Source organism: Schistocerca cancellata, chromosome 4 (genome assembly GCF_023864275.1).
Source record: "Schistocerca cancellata isolate TAMUIC-IGC-003103 chromosome 4, iqSchCanc2.1, whole genome shotgun sequence".
Classification (NCBI taxonomy): Eukaryota; Metazoa; Arthropoda; class Insecta; order Orthoptera; family Acrididae; genus Schistocerca; species Schistocerca cancellata.
In genome coordinates this window covers 793026494-793047292 of record NC_064629.1, presented here as the reverse complement: position 1 = coordinate 793047292, position 20799 = coordinate 793026494, and the positions used below count along the sequence as shown (strand labels likewise).

General features: G+C 41.7%; 1 protein-coding gene and 1 long non-coding RNA gene across 3 annotated transcripts in view; both read right to left on the bottom strand.

Annotated features, from left to right (window-relative positions):
• Positions 1-1039: 1039 nt before the first annotated feature.
• Positions 1040-3512, bottom strand: LOC126183867 (uncharacterized). The gene is made up of 3 exons (XR_007536821.1): positions 1887-3512; positions 1515-1663; positions 1040-1379 (listed from the first exon to the last, which is right to left on the bottom strand). It is a non-coding gene; the product is annotated as an uncharacterized LOC126183867 (long non-coding RNA).
• A 6997-nt stretch (positions 3513-10509) lies between these two features.
• LOC126184682 (nuclear pore complex protein Nup98-Nup96-like) overlaps positions 10510-20799 on the bottom strand; it is a 222623-nt gene continuing 212333 nt past the window's right edge. For both annotated transcript variants that reach the window (XM_049927176.1, XM_049927174.1), the window contains one exon: positions 10510-11517. In XM_049927176.1, coding sequence (XP_049783133.1) covers positions 11313-11517 — 205 coding nt within the window. In that variant the 3' untranslated portion in view covers positions 10510-11312. The remainder of the gene's footprint in view (positions 11518-20799) is intronic.

The following is a 20799-nucleotide window of genomic DNA, read 5'->3' as shown; positions in this document are numbered from 1 at the left end:
AGACACTACAATTAGCTGCAAATGCAAGATTTACACCAGAATTTGACGAGTCAAACTTACTTATCACAGCACACATTTCTTTTTTATGCCACTTAAAACTGTCCAAAGACTTTTCTTTTCACTGGAGGGGACAGCTCTGTGCTATCATTCTGTCCTCCGTTATCAGTATTGCTTGTGAAAGCTGAGCAAGTGAAACAGGATGATTTTTTTTCCAACCCTGAGTTGCTGAACGGCCAAAATCCTCATCAGAAAGTGAAGTAAAATTAAATTCATCCTCACTCTCACTGTTCATAAGCAACGTTTCTGCTTCTGCATTCGACAGACCACACTTGCACATTTTGTAAGTGATTTGTACGCACTTCAGTAATGCCAAAATTTGGGAAAGGCAAATAATAGTGTCTTCTGCCCATCAGTGAGCAGTATTATGAAGTTATTAGTGCAACTAGGAAACACATGATGCACTGTAGTTCAACTTTTTTAAGCACATAGTGATGAAACGTGAAAATGTATATAGCTGACCTTCGTGCTCAGGGCACTGTTGACTGCTGCCGCACATGCACATCGCTAGCAAAGAGAGCGTGCAACTACATCGTGGACATATATGTCGGAAGTAGTTAAAGGGTTACTGTATCAAATTCAACTTGTGACTGGTATTAACTTTTATGAAATTTTTCTTCGAGCAAATTTGCGACTAATTTGGACTCCTGTTAAATACTGTGTCGACATGAGCACTCATTTATTTATGTTACTGATTAAAGGACATAGGGAATCCATCACCCCCATACTCAGAAACCACTAGTGTAATGTATGTCCTATGTCAGACTTAAATTGTGATTGTACTGTGAATATCCTGTCCTTGCTATTACAGATAAGCAATAACGTAATGTGTTTGCCTGTGTAAACCAATTTTATGCAAGAGTTGGAACTGGTCACTGTACTGCTTATAGTAACAATAAATGTGGGGACAAAAGCCATATTAATTAGAAGGTGCATGGTGCACATTATTGGAATATTTCCTGTAACACCAGTTTTACAGCAATTCAACAAACTTTATTCAATGATACACAAAGTGCATATTAAGGTGTTACAATTAGTCAACCACACAAACACTTAATATTTTAGCATATAACATTCAACAGAATACAGTGGCGTGACATACATTTTTAAGCATTCTCGTCATATTAGTCCCCTTCCCTCTTCTTAATACCAGGCAAACTACAAAATTGTTATCTAGCCTTTCATGAAATATTTTTGTCATTCATCCCAGCATCAGCTGAAAATTGTTATTTTGAAAGCATTCTTTATTTTACAGATCCGTCAGAATAATATAAATTTTTACATTTCACTATGACTGGTTTCGGCTACTACCATCTTCAGACCTGTTAGAAGAACAAAAACCGTGTGTAACCAACTAAGCTAACTTTTCTGATGCTAAATCTATAAAAGTCCTGGTGCTACATACGACAGATAAAATGTGTACATGATTAACAGCCAAGTATACCAGCCATACATACCATAAAATATTCTGATGTAGTATCAACATCAATTATACATGTAGGTACATAGTGCTGGTGATGATCTGAATGTGTTTGGCATTTGTGCAAGGAAACTGAGGCCAGCAGAGGGCACTATAGCTTGGCTACACAATTAACCAGTATCGCAACTGTAATGGTTAAAATGTGGTATGAGTAGTCATTAATTAAAATTACTTCACATGGCAAAACGAGTGTCTGATTAAACATGTACTAACATACTCCACGTGGAATTGGATCCATACATAAAATCCACATATAAAGTGCAAATATTAATAATGTGAAACTTCTAGCCTGGCAAGGTAAAACATACAGTTGTATAAAAGTCAGTATAGAAAGTATAAGATTAAATACCTATAAAATAAAATCTACCAGCCTGACAGATCAACTACCGTAAACGTAATTGTAAGGTAATTAATGAAGCAGTGACTATTAAATATTTAAAAATAGATAGTTCAGGGTGTATACAGGGACAAGGAAAAAAAATTCCCGGTTTATTCCCGGATATCCCGTTTAAAAAATATGCTTTTTCCCCGGCGACCTACTGTCACTTAGCACAGAAAAAGTTCCCTCGGAACTGTAAAACTTATCAATCCTTTGAATGGTTAACGTTTTATATAATCGCGTAGAACTTCCCGGAAAAAAAAAAGAAAAGCCGGAGCAGAGAAGTTTTGGAAAGACCTTTGATCTACAGCAACATATACGCTGCATATTTTCGTATTACGAAAGTATAAATTCGAATTGCACCAAACACAGCTTGTTAGTTTCCGGAGCGTTGCAACCGAGGTCGTGATGTCCTTTTGTAAGCGAGTCATATCTCAAGCCACGAGATCTCGCCAGCTGATGACAGCAGCTATTCAGAGCATAGGGCACGTGTTATAGCCAGCCACTAGCAAGATTACTGGTTACATAGCGCGAACACACAAGAGGAAAAGTTAACGGTTTACATTAATGTACACAGTACCGTATATCTACAAGAAAAGCTAAGCTTTCACGTGTAATATTGGTCTTTTTTTGGTGTGATATACTTTAAGATACATCACACAAATGTGCCAGTAAATTTAAAATTGTGACATAAATGCCTCGGCTCGAAATTCTTGAAGTGGCTGGTCCTCAAACTGTTCAGTTTCGAATGCTCTGTGATTTAGATATCCATCCCACTTTCACACACGTAACATAATTCATCTTGCGTAAAAAGAAATTTACTTTGAAAGTAACGCTTTTCTAACCACCGTTCGCAATACTGTTAGTTATAGGTTCGATTTACCAGTTGCCACAGAGCGCCAAAAACGAATTATTGTGCGTGTGCAACTGCAGTGGTGTAGGAAGCCCGCATGTTCGTGTGTATAAAGCACTAAGAGAGCTTACACTACACCATAAAAGAAACAGGGCATCAGAGGATACTCCAAAAGGCATCAAAATTTCGTGAATCATACTAAAATGCATAATTCGGCTTGAAGTGCACATTGGTTTTTTCCAGATTCACAATGAAGTAGGTCCCATCTGATATTAAGCTTCTCAGTGTGATTTTTGGGATGTAAATTTTCTTGGAGTACCAGTACTCTACGACCTCATGTTTGGTTCTTTATTATGGCATAATGCCATACATGGCAGAAGATGATAACGTGCACTTGAAATTCACCGAACAGTTGGAAGTACCCAAAATTGTTAAATGAAACACTTCGTTTCAAATAAAATGATTGCCTCAGCGGAATTTCTTTAGCAAACTTGCAAAAATAACTTCATTCTTCTGCAAGGCGATTAATGCTTGACTGCTACTAACTTGGAAAGAAAATAAAATCAGAAACTGAAATTAATAATGTATTTTTGCCCTCTGTAATTATGTGAACGCATTTTAATTCACTTGTTAGCTCCCGGCCACAGAAATCCGTTTTGTTTTCATCTGACGTGGGAGCTGTACACGAAGAGAAGCAGCGAAATCACTTAACGTAAACACGGGTCACGTGGAGACTAACCCCCTCCCCACTACAACTCTGACAACTCTGTGCAAGCGCGAATCTGGCAGCTAGGGCGCGAGAGAAAATTTTTTCTCGTTTGCATCTGGCTGCTTGCTGCTACTACCGATGCAGCTAACAGCCAAACTTCAAGAAGCGGGAAGCGAGAGAAGGTACTGCTTATACGCGAGTCAAATGCGCATGCGCAACAGACCGCTGGCAACTGGTCAAACGAACCTAATGTGAACAGTTGTGACGTCATGCTCATAGCAAGCAGTTTATTGTTACGAAGAATTACAGTCTGCGTCCTACGGCCTTTAACATATTTTTGCTATCTGTAGACGCTTGTGCGTGCACGGTGTTTTGTTGTCGTAAAATGCACATTTCCTTTGCCACTACAGTTTTATTTTTTTCCCCTCTCGTTTATATTTTATTGCTGCAGTATCATTCTCCAGTAGCAGGATACAATAACATTCTTTGCTAGAGAATCAATTCTGCAGTCAAAGCTACAAAAATGTAACTGAAAGCTAAAACAATGAAAAATTCCCGGAATTCCGAAAAATTCCCGGGTTTTTCCCGGTTTTCTCCCGGATGAAAAAATTCCCGGGTTTTTCCCGGAATTCCCGGTTGTCCCGGGTCGTATACACCCTGTAGTTGATAATTCATCTGGAGTGTGGTCTGAATGGCAGCACGTCACAGCTTCTCTGTGTGACGTTCTTGTTTTCCTGCGGTGGAACTTGCGGAGGAAGGCCCAGTCTTCTCGTCACCGGCTAACACGACCGCACGCCAATCCGCTGGGGCGCTCGATGCTGCTCAAATCAATAGGTTTCTCAATTCATCATAAGCATTTAGGTTAAACTCATTTTGTCCATTCAGCAGTAATTCCAGTTGCCATTTTCTGGGCACACAAATCTCCATTTCTTCGAGTACGTTCAGTAATTGTCCCATTGGTGCACTATGCAGCACTTTCATATTAGTCTCAGTGTTTCCTACCGAACGTTTTTCCTCGGTCTAAATGTGTAGCAAAAGTGCTCTTATTTTGGTTATATGTATGCTCTCTAAAACGAGTCTTGAAATTCCTTCCTGTCTGACCAATATAAAACCTTTCACAGTTGATCTTATGGACACCAGATTCCAAATATTTGTTGCTGTTGTTGCCAATTTTGTGGCGTAGCCTACAACCAACTGTACTTTTCATTTCAAATCCAATTTTTATTTTCATTTTTCTGAAATCTTGCACAATTTTGTCGGAAAATGCACCACTGTACGACATAGCAACAAACTTCTTGTCCTATTGTCTCCTTCTTGTCACATACTTTTGATTTTAGTTTATAGTAAAGTTTCATTACATCACGATCCTTATATCCATTTGCCTTGGCTACTTGTCTAATCACACTTAATTCTTCCACCTCATCATTAGGTGTGACTTGCAGTTTTAGCATCCTGTTGATCATCACTCTGAAATATGCCTATTTATACTTCTCAGGGTGACAAGATTTCACATTTATAATTGTGTCAGTGGCCATCATCTTCCTGAATATGCTAATCTTATACCTTCCATCCCTTTTAGTTTATCTAAGCTCTAAGAAACTTATACTTCCTTCTTCCAGTTCCACTGTGAAATTAATTTTTTTGGTGCATCCCACTCATTCTTTCTGCTACCTCATGTATTTCACTTTCGTCACCTTTGTACAGTAATATGTCGTCTACATAACGTCTGTAATAGACTTTTTTTTTTTGCATATGTTAAGATTTTGTTCCAAAACTTATTTTCTATCTCATTTACAAATATCTCAGCTAATTTACCAGATGAACTGTTACCTATTGTGAGCCTGTCCTTCTGATAAACTACGCCACAAAGTTGGCAACAACAGCAACAAATATTTGGAATCTGTTGACTATAAGATCAACTGTTAGAGGTTTTATATCGGTCAGACAGCAAGGAATTTCAAGACTCATTTTAGAGAGCATACATATAACTAAAATAAGAGTGCTTTCGGTACACATTTAGACAGAGAAAACCATTTGGTAAGAAACAGAGAATAATATGAAAGTGTTTACATAGGGCGCCAAAGGGACAATTACTGAACCTACATCTACATCCATACTCCGCAAGCCACCTGACAGTGTGTGGCGGAGGGTACCTTGAGTACCTCTATCGGTTCTCCCTTCTATTCCAGTCTCGTATTGTTCGTGGAAAGAAGGATTGTCGGTATGTCTCTGTGTGGGCTCTAATCTCTCTGATTTTATCCTCATGGTCTCTTCGCGAGATATACGTAGGAGGGAGCAATATACTGCTTGACTCTTTGGTGAAGGAACATTCTCGAAACTTTGACAAAAGCCCGTACCGAGCTACTGAGCGTCTCTCCTGCAGAGTCTTACACTGGAGTTTATCTATCATCTCTGTAACGCTTTCGCGATTACTAAATTATCCTGTAACGAAGCGCGCTGCTCTCCGTTGGATCTTCTCTATATCTTCTATCAACCCTATCTGGTACGGATCCCACACTGCTGAGCAGTATTCAAGCAGTAGGCGAACAAGCGTACTGTAACCTACTTCCTTTATTTTCGGATTGCATTTCCTTAGGATTCTTCCAATGAATCTCAGTCTGGCATCTGCTTTACCGATGATCAACATTATATGATCATTCCATTTAAATCACTCCTAATGCGTACTCCCAGATAATTTATGGTATTAACTGCTTCCAGTTGCTGACCCGCTATTTTGTAGCTAAATGATAAAGGATCTATCTTTCTGTGTATTCGTAGCACATTACACTTGTCTACATTGAGATTCAATTGCCATTCCCTGCACCATGCGTCAATTCGCTGCAGATCCTCCTGCATTTCAGTACAATTTTCCACTGTTACAACCTCTCGATAGACCACAGCATCATCTGCAAAAAGCCTCAGTGAACTTCCGATGTCATCCACCAGGTCATTTATGTATATTGTGAATAGCAACGTTCCTATGACACTCCCCTGCGGCACACCTGAAATCACCCTTACTTCGGAGGACTTCTCTCCATTGAGAATGACATGCTGCGTCCTGTTATCTAGGAACTCCTCAATCCAATCACACAATTGGTATGACAGTCCATATGCTCTTACTTTGTTCATTAAACGACTGTGGGGAACTGTATCGAACGCCTTGCGGAAGTCAAGAAACACGGCATCTACCTGTGAACCCGTGTCTATGGCCCTCTGAGTCTCGTGGACGAATAGCGCGAGCTGGGTTTCACATGACCGTCTTTTTCGAAACCCATGCTGATTCCTACAGAGTAGATTCCTAGTCTCCAGAAAAGTCATTATACTCGAACACAATACGTGTTCCAAAATTCTACAACTGATCGACGTTAGAGATATAGGTCTATAGTTCTGCACATCTGTTCGACGTCCCTTCTTGAAAACGGGGATGACCTGTGCCCTTTTCCAATCCTTTAGATTAGATTAGATTAATACTAGTTCCATGGATCGTGAATACGATATTTCGTAATGATGTGGAACGAGTCAACTTTTCCAATACATGACATAATTAAGTTAATTTAACAACATACTTAAGTTAATATAACAACTCTTTCATTTTTTTGTGTTTTTTATTTTATTTTTTTTATATTTTTTTGTTTTTTTTAAATATATATTTTTTTTAATTTATATCTAAAAATTCCTCTATGGAGTAGAAGGAGTTGTCATTCAGAAACTCTTTTAATTTCTTCTTAAATACTTGTTGGTTATCTGTCAGACTTTTGATATTATTTGGTAAGTGACCAAAGACTTTAGTGCCAGTATAATTCACCCCTTTCTGTGCCAAAGTTAGATTTAATCTTGAATAGTGAAGATCATCCTTTCTCCTAGTATTGTAGTTATGCACACTGCTATTACTTTTGAATTGGGTTTGGTTGTTAATAACAAATTTCATAAGAGAGTATATATACTGAGAAGCTACTGTGAATATCCCTAGATCCTTAAATAAATGTCTGCAGGATGATCTTGGGTGGACTCCAGCTATTATTCTGATTACACGCTTTTGTGCAATAAATACTTTATTCCTCAGTGATGAATTACCCCAAAATATGATGCCATATGAAAGCAACGAGTGAAAATAGGCGTAGTAAGCTAATTTACTAAGATGTTTATCACCAAAATTTGCAATGACCCTTATTGCATAAGTAGCTGAACTCAAACGTTTCAGCAGATCATCAATGTGTTTCTTCCAATTTAATCTCTCATCAATGGACACACCTAAAAATTTGGAATATTCTACCTTAGCTATATGCTTCTGATTAAGGTCTATATTTATTAATGGCGTCATACAATTCACTGTACGGAACTGTATGTACTGTGTCTTATCAAAATTCAGTGAGAGTCCGTTTACAAGGAACCACTTAGTAATTTTCTGAAAGACAGTATTGACAATTTCATCAGTTAATTCTTGTTTGTCAGGTGTGATTACTATGCTTGTATCATCAGCAAAGAGAACTAACTTTGCCTCTTCATGAATATAGAATGGCAAGTCATTAATATATATTAAGAACAACAAAGGACCCAAGACTGACCCTTGTGGAACCCCATTCTTGATAGTTCCCCAGTTTGAGGAATGTGCTGATCTTTGCATATTATGAGGACTACTTATTTCAACTTTCTGCACTCTTCCAGTTAGGTACGAATTAAACCATTTGTGCACTGTCCCACTCATGCCACAATACTTGAGCTTGTCTAGCAGAATTTCATGATTTACACAATCAAAAGCCTTTGAGAGGTCACAAAAAATCCCAATGGGTGGTGTTCGGTTATTCAGATCATTCAAAATTTGATTGGTGAAAGCATATATGGCATTTTCTGTTGATAAACCTTTCTGGAAACCAAACTGACATTTTGTTAGTACTTCATTGTTACAGATATGTGAAGCTACTCTTGAATACATTACTTTCTCAAAAACTTTGGATAAAGCTGTTAGAAGGGAGATTGGACGGTAATTGTTGACATCAGATCTATCCCCCTTTTTATGCAAAGGTATAACAATAGCATATTTCAGTCTATCAGGGAAACGCTACGCTCTTCTAGAGACTTACGGTACACCGCTGCAAGAAGGAGGGCAAGTTCATTCGCGTACTCTGTGTAAAATTGAGCTGGTATCCCATCAGGTCCGGAGGCCTTTCCTCTTTTGAGCGATTTTAAATGTTTCTCTATCCCTCTGTCGTCTATTTCGATATCTACCATTTTGTCATCTGTGCGACAATCTAGAGAAGGAACTACAGTGCAATCTTCCTCTGTGAAACAACTTTGGAAAAAGACATTTAGTATTTCGGCCTTTAGTCTGTCATCCTCTGTTTCAGTACCATTTTGGTCACATAGTGTGTGGACATTTTGTTTTGATCCACCTACCGCTTTGACATAAGACCAAAATTTCTTAGGATTTTCTGCCAAGAAATGGAGATTTATGTGCACAGAAAATGGCAATCGGAATTACTGCTGAATGAACGAAATGAGTTTAACCTAAATGCTTACTTTGATGTATCCAGACACCTACTGGTTTGAGCAGCATCGAGCGCCCCAGCAGACTGGCGTGTGGTCCTATGCACCGGCTGCTGGCGACGAGGAGACTGGGCCTTTCTCCGCAAGTTTCACCACAGGAAAACAAGGATATCACACAGAAACCGCGACGTGCTGCCATTGAGACCACACTACGGATGTATTATCAACTATCGATTTTTTTATATTTTTAATTAATTGTCACTGTTTTGTTAATTACTGAATGTTTTACCTTGCCAGGCTAGAAGTTTCACATTATTAATATTTGCACTTTATATGTGGATTTTAAGTATGGATCCAATTCCACGTGGAGTATGTCAGTACACGTTTTATTATCAGATGCTCGTTTTGCTATGTGAAGTAATTTTAATTAACGACTATGCATACCACATTTTAATCATTACAGTTGCGATACTGGTTAATTGTGTAGCCAAGCTATAGTGCCCTCTGCTGGCCTCAGTTTCCTTGCATAAATGCCAAACGCATTCAGATCACCACCAGCACTTACTATGTACCTACATGTATAGTTGATGTTGATACTAGATCAGAATATTTTATGGTGTGTATGGCTGGTATACATGGCTGTTTATCATGTAAACATTTTATCTTTCTTATGTAGCACCAGAACTTTTATAGGTTTAGCATCAGAAAATTAGCTTAGTTGGTTACACACCGTTTTTGTTTTTCTAACAGATCTGAAGATGGCAGTAGCCGAAACCAGTCATAGTGAAATGTAAAACTTTATGTGATCAAGACAGACCTGTAAAATAAAGTGCCAAAAATATGATCACTGATTCATTTTCAGACTGTCTCCAATTGAAAGCACTTCTGTTCATATTTTCAATTTTTCCTTTACTACCGCAAAACGTCTGGGTTGTGTTTCTACCGTTTTGCCTCCGAAATAGGATGTAAATCTGTGTTTGTGCCATTTCCTATCCACACTTCCTCCCAGCTATTATTCAGTATTTCAAAAGAAAGGCAGAAGAGAGGAGAGGGGGGGGAGGAGAGGGGGGGAGGAGAGGGGGGAGGAGAGGGGGGGAGGAGAGGGGGGAGGGAAGATGAGTGTCCATATCTTAATCATGGTCCACAACTACTAACACAATTGCTAAGTTTCAACAGTTTGGAAGTATATTCCGCTGTTGTGTGCCTATTATGAATTTAGTTAATAAACATGGAAACGTCCTAAAACTGGAGACAATTCTATATATTGGTAAAGCATTTTCTTTGATCATGTGTGTCATACGTGGGAGCTTGTATCTTAGAACATGAGACCACTTATTACCTGTTGTTTCACTTTTGTTTTCTTGTACATTATATTTTCATAAAACTTAATTTATGGATATATTTTTATTAATGCTCTGGTGGTTTTCGTAAATAACTGTATTTTCAACCATGTATATAAAAAAAAACAAAAAACGTAAAAAAACAAAATTTCTGCTGAGAGAGTGTCCTTTGGATGTGTTATATGAAAGTCAGACATCAAACAACAGTTACAGAAGACTCAGTATTTTTAATTGTCATCTTGCACAGGATGGGACCTGTTGAAATAATTATTAAACACATAACAAGAACATTACTCAAGACAAACACTACAGAAATATTGAATACATTTTTGTGGAAACTTCAAACTAACATACTGACAATTTCATATCACGAAAGTAAGCTAAAACTGTTACAAGTATAGATCTTCAAAAAGGCACGTTAAAGGCACAAAAAATTCAAAACTTTCACCAATAATGTCCTTAAGATATCAGTATACACTGATCATTAATAAAACCATATTTTCAGTTTTGGGGCATGAAATTAGGAATGATTTCCTCAATCAATGGAACTAATACTACAAACTGTTTATTGTATGTTAAAAGCCCAAGTGTTAATGCGACTTAGTTCAAGTACCAAAAAAAAAAAAAAAAATGTTTAGTTTATGAGCGTTTCCTAACTGAACTTTGAGAAAATATTCACATTAAACCAAAGTTATAAACATTTCACTGTTAATTAATACTTATTTCTCAAAAAGTATAGAAAATATAAACTCAGATAGGTATTGAAGAGTGACATCATTTCAAAAACTGCTATTCTGATGTGTAACACACACACACGTAACGTGTTATAGATCATAAATTAAAAAAAAATCCTGATTATAAAACAAAGAGTAAATCTCTTACAAATTTCCTGTATGTACTGAAGGAGGTTGCAAAACACAACAACAAGAAACTGTTTTTTTTTTTTTAATTTCAGAAAATATACCATGGTTTTACAGTCACATGAAAGTTATTAAAATTCATGCTGCTTCTCATGTGAAGAATCTAGAGTTTGCGAAGTCTGCAGGCCAGTTCTCGATGAAGTTCCTTCTTTCTCGTACTTTAAAATTATCTGGCACAGGCAATTTTGTAGTCATATACAGAAGGATGCGACAGCTCATTTGATCATTCCTCTGCAATCTTACGAATTCACCGACCAAATCAAAAAGTCGATCACAGATGTCAATTCTGCACAACCTGAAGACACAGGAAACAAGTACACACTCAGGACAATATAATACAATTATCCAACACACACACACACACACACACACACACACACACACACACACACACACACACCACATAGTGTGCACTGAAGTTGCCCAATAGAAGGAACGGGCATGGGATGTGCCCACAAGAGTTCTGTCATTCCATCTCCAACCAATCGATCATGAGGTGGAATATAAAAAGAACGCATTGCGATTTTAACTTCCACTGCAATTGCTCGTAGAGCCATGGTAAGAGTGTCACGAAAGGACTGGCATCTGTCACTGATGGAAACAGGCACTCCACACTTATACCTGTCTCCAGTAATACCCTCCTCCCTGTAAGGCTGGTAGCCCTTTAAAGCAGGTATATTGGCAACTTTAAAATCAGTTTCTTGTAAGCAGATGCAGAATAGTCTCTCCTGGGAGCCGTAATTCTTGTAAATCCGATCGGTATCTGTGTACATTCCACTGCAACATAGAAGTCCCTGTGGGAGCCAATGGCTAGTGATGATTGCCCTCCCTCAGCAGCTGTAATCTACCAGAGGGGTCGATGGAACATTAGACAGTGCCTGGCTCTTGTCCCTCCATGTGGACATCAATATACTTGACAGTAAAATCACATCAGAAAGGGAGCGTGATCACTAATGTGAAGGTCTAACTGCTGCTTTCTTCAATTTTTGAAAGAGTGATGAGTTTCCCATGGACCTTGCCGTTGGTGGGGAGGCTTGCATGCCTCAGTGATACAGATGGCCGTACCGTAGGTGCAACCGCAATGGAGGGGTATCTGTTGAGGGGCCAGACAAATGTGTGGTTCCTGAAGAGGGGCAGCAGCCTTTTCAGTAGTTGCAAGGGCAACAGTCTGGATGATTGACTGATCTGGCCTTGTAACAATAACCAAAATGGCCTTGCTGTGCTGGTACTGCGAACGGCTGAAAGCAAGGGGAAACTACAGCCGTAATTTTTCCCGAGGGCATGCAGCTTTACTGTATGATTAAATGATGATGGCGTCCTCTTGGGTAAAATATTCCGGAGGTAAAATAGTCCCCCATTCGGATCTCCGGGCGGGGACTACTCAAGAGGACGTTGTTATCAGGAGAAAGGAAACTGACGTTCTACAGATCGGAGCGTGGAATGTCAGATCCCTTAATCGAGCAGGTAGGTTAGAAAATTTAAAAAGGGAAATGGATAGGTTAAAGTTAGATATAGTGGGAATTTGTGAAGTTCGGTGGCAGGAGGAACAAGACTTTTGGTCAGGTGAAGACAGGGTTATAAATACAAATTCAAATAGGGGTAATGCAGGAGTAGGTTTAATAATGAATAAAAAAAATAGGTGCGCGGGTAAGCTACAACAAACAGCATAGTGAACGCATTATTGTGGCCAAGATAGACACGAAGCCCACGCCTACTACAGTAGTACAAGTTTATATGCCAAGTAGCTCTGCAGATGATGAAGAAATTGATGAAATGTATGATGAGATAAAAGAAATTCTTCAGATAGTGAAGGGAGACGAAAATTTAATAGTCATGGGTCACTGGAATTCGAGTGTAGGAAAAGGGACAGAAGGAAACATAGTAGGTGAATATGGATTGGGGGTAAGAAATGAGAGAGGAAGCTGTCTGGTAGAATTTTGCACAGAGCATAATTTAATCATAGCTAACACTTGGTTCAAGAATCATAAAAGAAGGTAGTATACGTGGAAAAATCACGGCGATACTAAAAGGTATCAGACAGATTATATAATGGTAAGACAGAGATTTAGGAACCAGGTTTTAAATTGTAAGACATTTCCAGGGGCAGATGTGGATTCTGACCACAATCTATTGGTTATGAACTGCAAATTAAAATTGAAGAAACTGCAAAAAGGTGGGAATTTAAGGAGATGGGACCTGGATAAATGGAAAGAACCAGAGGTTGTACAGAGTTTCAGGGTGAGCGTAAGGGAACAATTGACAGCAGTGGGGGAAAGAAGTACACTAGAAGAAGAATGGGTAGCTCTGAGGGATGAAGTAGTGAAGGCAGCAGAGGATCAAGTACGTAAAAAGACGAGGGCTAGTAGAAATCCTTGGGTAACAGAAGATATATTGAATTTAATTGATGAAAGGAGAAAATATAAAAATGCAGTAAATGAAGCAGGCAAAAAGGAATACAAACGTCTCAAAAATGAGATCGACAGGAAGTGCAAAATGGCTAAGCAGGGATGGCTAGAGGACAAATGTAAGGATGTAGAGGCGTATCTCAGTAGGGGTAAGATAGATACCACCTACAGGAAAATTAAAGAGACCTTTGGAGACAAGAGAACCAATTGTTTGAATATCAAGAGCTCAGATGGAAACCCAGATCTAAGCAAAGAAGGGAAAGCGGAAAGGTGGAAGGAGTATATAGAGGGTCTATACAAGGGTGATGTACTTGAGGACAATATTTTAGAAATGGAAGAGAATGTAGATGAAGAGGAAATGGGAGATACGATACTGCGTGAAGCATTTGACAGAGCACTGAAAGACCTGAGCCGAAACAAGGCCCCGGGAGTAGACAACATTCCATTAGAACTACTGAAGGTCTTGGGAGAGTCAGTCCTGACAAAATTCTACCATCTGGTGAGGAAGATGTATGAGACAGGTGACATACCCTCAGACTTCAAGAAGAATATAATAATTCCAATCCCAAAGAAAGCAGGGGTTGACAGATGTGAAAATTACCTAACTATCAGTTTAATAAGTCATGGCTGCAAAATACTAACACGAATTCTTTCCAGACGAATGGAAAAACTGATAGAAGCCGACATTGGGGAAGATCAGTTTGGATTCCATAGAAATATTGGAAAACGTGAGGCAATACTGACCTTATGACTTATCTTAGAAGAAAGATTAAGGAAAGGCAAACCTACGTTTCTAGCATTTGTAGACTTAGAGAAAGCTTTTGACAATTTGACTGGAATACTCTCTTTCAAATTCTGAAGGGGACAGGGGTAAAATACAGGGAGCGAAGGGCTATTTACAATTTGTACAGAAACCAGATGGCGGTTATAAGAGTCGAAGGGCATGAAAGGGAAGCAGTGGTTGGGAACGGAGTGAGACACGGTTGTAGCCTATCCCCGATGTTATTCAATCTGTATATTGAGTAAGCAGTAAAGGAAACAAAAGAAAAATTCGGAGTAGGTATTAAAATCCATGGAGAAGAAATAAAAACTTTGAGGTTCGCCGATGACATTGTAATTCTATCAGAGACAGCAAAGGACTTGGAAGAGCAGTTGAATGGAATGGACAGCGTCTTGAAAGGAGGATATAAGATGAACATCAACAAAAGCAAAACGATGATAATGGAATGTAGTCAAGTTAACTGAGATGATGCTGAGGGAATTAGATTGGGAAATGAGTCACTTAAAGTAGTAAAGGAGTTTTGCTATTTGGGGAGCAAAATAACTGATGATGGTCGAAGTAGAGAAGATATAAAATGTAGACTGGCAATGGCAAGGAAAGCATTTCTGAAGAAGAGAAATTTGTTAACATCGAGTATAGATTTAAGTGTCAGGAAGTCATTTCTGAAAGTATTTGTATGGAGTGTAACCATGTATGGAAGTGAAACATGGACGATAAATAGTTTGGACAGGAAGAGAATAGCAGCTTTCGAAATGTGGTGCTACAGAAGAATGCTGAAGATTAGATGGGTAGATCACATAACTAATGAGGAGATATTGAATAGAATTGGGGAGAAGAGGAGTCTGTGGCACAACTTGACGAGAAGAAGAGACCGGTTGGTAGGATGTGTTCTGAGGCATCAAGGGATCACGAATTTAGCATTGGAGGGCAGTGTGGAGGGTAAAAATCGTAGAGGGAGACCAAGAGATGAATACACTAAGCAGATTCAGAAGGATGTAGGTTGCAGTAGGTACTGGGAGATGAAGAAACTTGCACAGGATAGGGTAGCATGGAGAGCTGCATCAAACCAGTCTCAGGACTAAAGACCACAACAACAAACACAATGAGTTTCCTCATTTGTGGGAGAATTGCTTGTGTGGGTAGAGCGGACAGCTTAGAGGGCTTCTGATGATGGTATTCAGTCGCACACGGCTGAGGTTCCAAGTCCGTCATCAACAACTTCTGAATGATTTCAGGTTCATTTGAAGGGCATGTTGGGTATTTGACACCTCGGTGAAGGATGTGTTAAGCCATTCAAGTTCAGGATGATTTGAGGCAATGAGGGTGACCTTTAGCATAATTGGTTAAGAGGACATTTTATCACTGCAGATGCACCACCCAGGGGTGGACAGACTGAATGAAAGACTTACGTGAAAGGGTGATAGATAGGTTTGTAAAAGTATCATCATTTGAAGTAGCTACCCATTAAAAATTATTAGTAACTCATTACCTTCACAGCTCATCATATCTGATCACATATACGCCGTTACTACTGTTCTGCAGTTGGCTGTCGTGGAACAGGTTGTACACACATATTTGATGTGGAGGTTCATGCAGTAAAATTTAGCAATGGAAACTCCAGGTTGCAATATCAGCAATATAAAGAAAAGGTAGATTGCTACTCACCATAAAGATTACATGTTGAGTTGTGGACAGCCACGAGGGAAAGACAATTACACACAGTTTTTGGCTAAAGCCTTCTTCAATAAAGAAAACCAATGAATACACACACACACACACACACACACACACACACACACACACACAATAAATAAAAAGCAAGCGCACCTCATATACGCAACTGCCATCTCCGGCAGCTTTGACCAGGATGCAACTATCATGTAGCACAGAAGCAGCAATCTGGAGAGGGCAGGGAAGGGGTAGCAACGCATTGGTTGGTTGGTTGGTTGGTGGGTTGTTTGAGGTTTAAGGGACCAAGCAGCAAGGTCATCAGTCCCTTGTTTCAAATATGGTCCATTCCGATAATGGGACATCTCAAGAAAGTCAGAACAATAAAAGGGAAAAAGCTAAAAACATAAAATGGCAGTCATGTTGTCAATGGTAAAAACAAAATGAGGGAAGTCAGCAAGGGAACGAACACAAAGCTATGCTGAAGCAGCATAGGCAAGACCACCTGTGACGTAAAAGGTACAACTGCTAGAACGTAGAAAGTACGTATGGGAATAGAAAGACTAACCAAGCCTTTAAAAAAAAAAAAAAAAAAAAGGGGGTAAAAACGGAGTAAAAGGAGAAGAAAAGAGGATCTCGGTCAGGGAGGTGAATCGGGAATCTCCGAACACGGCGCACAGTGGGAGACACCCAAACACTCACCGCCCTGCCCCAACACCAGAGAGAGATTAAAAACCTTTAAATTGAGAATAAAAACCACTTTCCCGGAGGAAACCGAGAACCAGAGAGACCATCCGGGAATCGTCAGCCAACATCAAAGGTAAAGTGTGGGGGAGTCTGTACTCAGCACGCAGAGCCAAAAGAAGGGGGCATTCAACCAAAACGTGGGCCACTGACTGGAAGGCTCCACAACCACAAAGTGGGGGTGGTTCATCATGCAAAAGAAAACCATGGGTCAGCCTGGTACGGCCAATGCGGATACGACAGTGTGGTCGTCGAGTCCTTTTGGGAGAGGCGAAAGGAAGAACGCCACGGGCCTGGTGTCAGCGAACTCATTACTCGGGATACCCACATGGCCAGGGACCCAAAGGAAGACAAGCACGGTGAATACCAGCGAGATGGTCATGGATGGCAGAGACCAAGGGATGGCACGAAAAACACCGGTCAATAGCAAGGCCACTCATCGAGTCCGTACATAACAAAACGCGGTTGTGTTGGGACCGTTTAATAAAGGGAAGGGCCTGGGAAATTGCCATCAATTCGGCAGTAAACACCCCACATGTTGGTGGCAGCAGATGATTTTCCGTTCCAACAGAGGACGTGAAGGCATACCCCACATGATCAGCAGATTTAGAGCCATTAGTGTAAAAAACAACAGCATCCTGAAACTCCCATAAAATTTGGCGGAAAAAGGAACGGAACACCACCGGGGGGATGGAATCTTTCGGACCTCGGCGGAGATCCATCCGAATTCGAGGCCGAGGAACTAACCAAGGGGGGGTGGAGAGGAGGGAGCGAGGAAGACAGGACAAAGAAGGAAGCTGAAAATCACGGCAAAGAGACGCAAGGCGGAGCCCAACCGGTAAACCCGCCCGTGGGCAGAAGTCGGGTGGGCGACGTCCACGGTCTGGGAACAGGATAGAGTAGGAAGGATGAGTGGGAGAGGAACGGATAGCAAGTCCATAAGACACCAGAAGCTGGGACCGCCGAAAGGAAAGGGGGGGGGGGGATCCCAGCTTCAACCAGGGGACTATCAACAGGGCTAGTAGGGAAGGCACCGGTGGCCAAACGGATACCACGATGGTGGACTGGATCCAGCATGTGCAGTGTGGAAGGAGCAGCTGAACCATAAACTTGACAACCATAGTCCAAGCGAGACAGAACTAGAGCACGATAAAGACGGAGAAGGAGGGAGCGGTCCACACCTCAAGAGGAGTGGGCAAGGAAGCGAAGGACATTGAGTTTACGGAAACATCCTACCTTCAGGAGCCTGATATGGGGCAGCCAAGTGAGCTTGTTGTCGAAAAGAAGACCCAGGAAACGAAACTGTGGGACCACAGGCAATCTTTGTGCATCGAGATAGAGCTCTGGATCAGGGTGGATCATAGTAACTGTGACAGAAGTGGACCACCCGCGATTTTGAAGGAGAGAATTGCAACCCGTGTGAGAGGGTCCATGCAGAGGCACACCGTATAGCTCCCTGGAGCAGCCGTTCTGCAGATGCCATCGAGGAGGAACTAACCCAAATGCAGAAATCATCCACATACAGGGCACGGGCGACCAAGGGACCGACAGAGGCCTCAAGTCCATCGATAGGAAAAGAAGGACACTCAAGACAGAACCCTGTGGGATGCCCGTCTGCTGGATCCGTGGAGAACTAAAAACAGTACCAACTTGAACTCTGAATGACAGGAACTGGCGGATAAAAATCGGGAGTGGGCCCCGAAGACCCCACTGATGAAGGTTAAGTAAGATGTGATGGCGCCAGGCCGTGTCATAGGCCTTGCGAAGGTCAAAAAACACTGCAACCAAATGGCGGCGCTGGGAAAAAGCCTGCCGAACTGCGGATTCCAAGCGAAGTAAATGATCAATTGGAGACAGTCCCTCTCGAAAGCCACACTAGTAAGGGGACAATAGATCCCGAGATTCGAGGACCCAATTGAGCCAACGGGCTACCATCCGTTCAAGTAACTTACAAACGACATTGGTCAAACTAATTGGCCGATAGCTGTCAACAGATAGGGGGTTCTTACCAGGCTTAAGGACAGGAACCACGATGCTATCCCTCCACTGAGAAGGGAAGTCACCCTGGAGCCAGATATGGTTAAACACCCAAAGAAGATGGTGCCATTGTGGAGCACTGAGATGTTGAAGCAGTTGGTTATGAGTGGAATCTGGGCCAGGGGCCGTATCGTGAGAAGAAGATAGAGCAGAAAGAAATTCCCATTCAGTAAAAGGTTCGTTGTAAGATTCTGACTCACAAGGGGTGAAACATAAGGTGGAAGCTTCAACCCGCTGTTTCTGGTGAAGGAAAGCAGCTGGATAGGAGGCTGATGCTGATGCCACTGCAAAATGGGTCGCAAGATGTTCTGCAAGAACTAATGGGTCCGTACAACGGCCATCTGGGAGGTGAAGGCCTGGGAGGGTGGACTGCCGATGGCAACCTTGGAGAGAGCGAAGTGTAGCCCATACCCGTGACAGAGGGACAGTAGAACCAAGGGAAGAAACGAATCGTTCCCAACATATCCGCTTGCTCTGTTTGATTAAATAACGGGCTTTAGCGCGGAGGCGTTTAAAGGTAGTAAGGCTGGCTACGGATAGGTGCCTCTTAAAGTGTTGCAAAGCTCGACGGCGATCATGGATGGCAATGGCAATGGCCGTACTCCACCATGGGACTTGCCGGTGACAAAATGGCCCAGATGAGCGCGGGACAGCAAGGCTAGCAGTGCAAACAATCGCGTCAGACACGTCACATAGGACGTCATCAATACAACCCGACAAAGAGGGAGAAAACACAACCTGTGCAGTGTATAGCGGCCAATCGGCACGTTGGAAAGACCAACGAGGTAACCTGTCCACCGGGGAGCGGGAAGGGAGCGAGATAATCAACGGGAAATGGTCCCTATCACAAAGGTCATCGTGTGGCGACCAGTGTAATGAAGGGAGGAGAGGGGGAGAAGAAAGAGAAAGATCGATTGCAGAAAAGGTACCACGACCGGCACTGAAATGAGTAGGGGAGCAATCATTAAGAAGGTACAAGTCATGGTCTGCAATAAACTGGTCTATAAGAAGACCTCGTCTAGACGGAAAGGCACTGCCCCACAAGGGATGATGAGCATTAAAATCCCCAAGGAGCAGGAAGGGAGGAGGAAGTTGCTGAAGAAGGGCAGTTAAGGCAGCAGGTGTAGGAGTCCTGTCAGGAGGGAGATAAAGATTGCAAACTGTGACCGCAGAGTCTAAGTGGACCCTAACAGCAACAGCTTCCAATGTAGTTTGAAGAGGAATCCACGTGCTAGCAATGTCTGTACGGACCAACGTACAAACACCACCAGAAGCCCGCAGGGGTCCGACCAGATTTCGACAGAAAACACTGAACCCACGGAGGGTCGGTGAGTGAGCATCAGTAAAATGAGATTCCTGGAGAACCACACAAGCTGCAGAGTAGGACGAAAGAAGGGATTTCAATTCCGAAAGATGACGATAGTATCCATTACAATTCCATTGGAGAACCACAGAACAATGATTTAAATGGGGGCTGAACACGCTAAAGCCAGGCATACCGCCAGGTCCCCACCCGTCACCAACAAGGAGGGGGGCGACATCCATGAACGACAGGTCAGAATCCGGTTGTGAAGTCGGGAAAGGGACCTCCGGTGAAACCAGAGGTGCTTTGTACCGGAACTTCTGTTGTTTCTTCTTCTTCTCAGGCTGAGATCGAGGAGGGCTGTGTGGCATAAAGGAGCCAGCTGCAGCAAGATCAGGAACAGAAAGGGACCGGGCGACGTGGGGGCAGACAGACCGCGGCTCTCGCGGTCGTCGCGCGGCAGCAGACCTTTGGCCTGGAAGGTGCCGGGAAGGGGCATCCCGGAAGAGTCGCCCTTGACCGGCAGACGCCGAAGGAGTGGGACACTTCTCCGGCTGGGGAGGGGAGCAGTGCCCAGAGGAGAAGGTGTGGGAGCCGCAGGGGAGGGGGGGAGGAGAGGGGTCTGGGATGGGGGTAAGG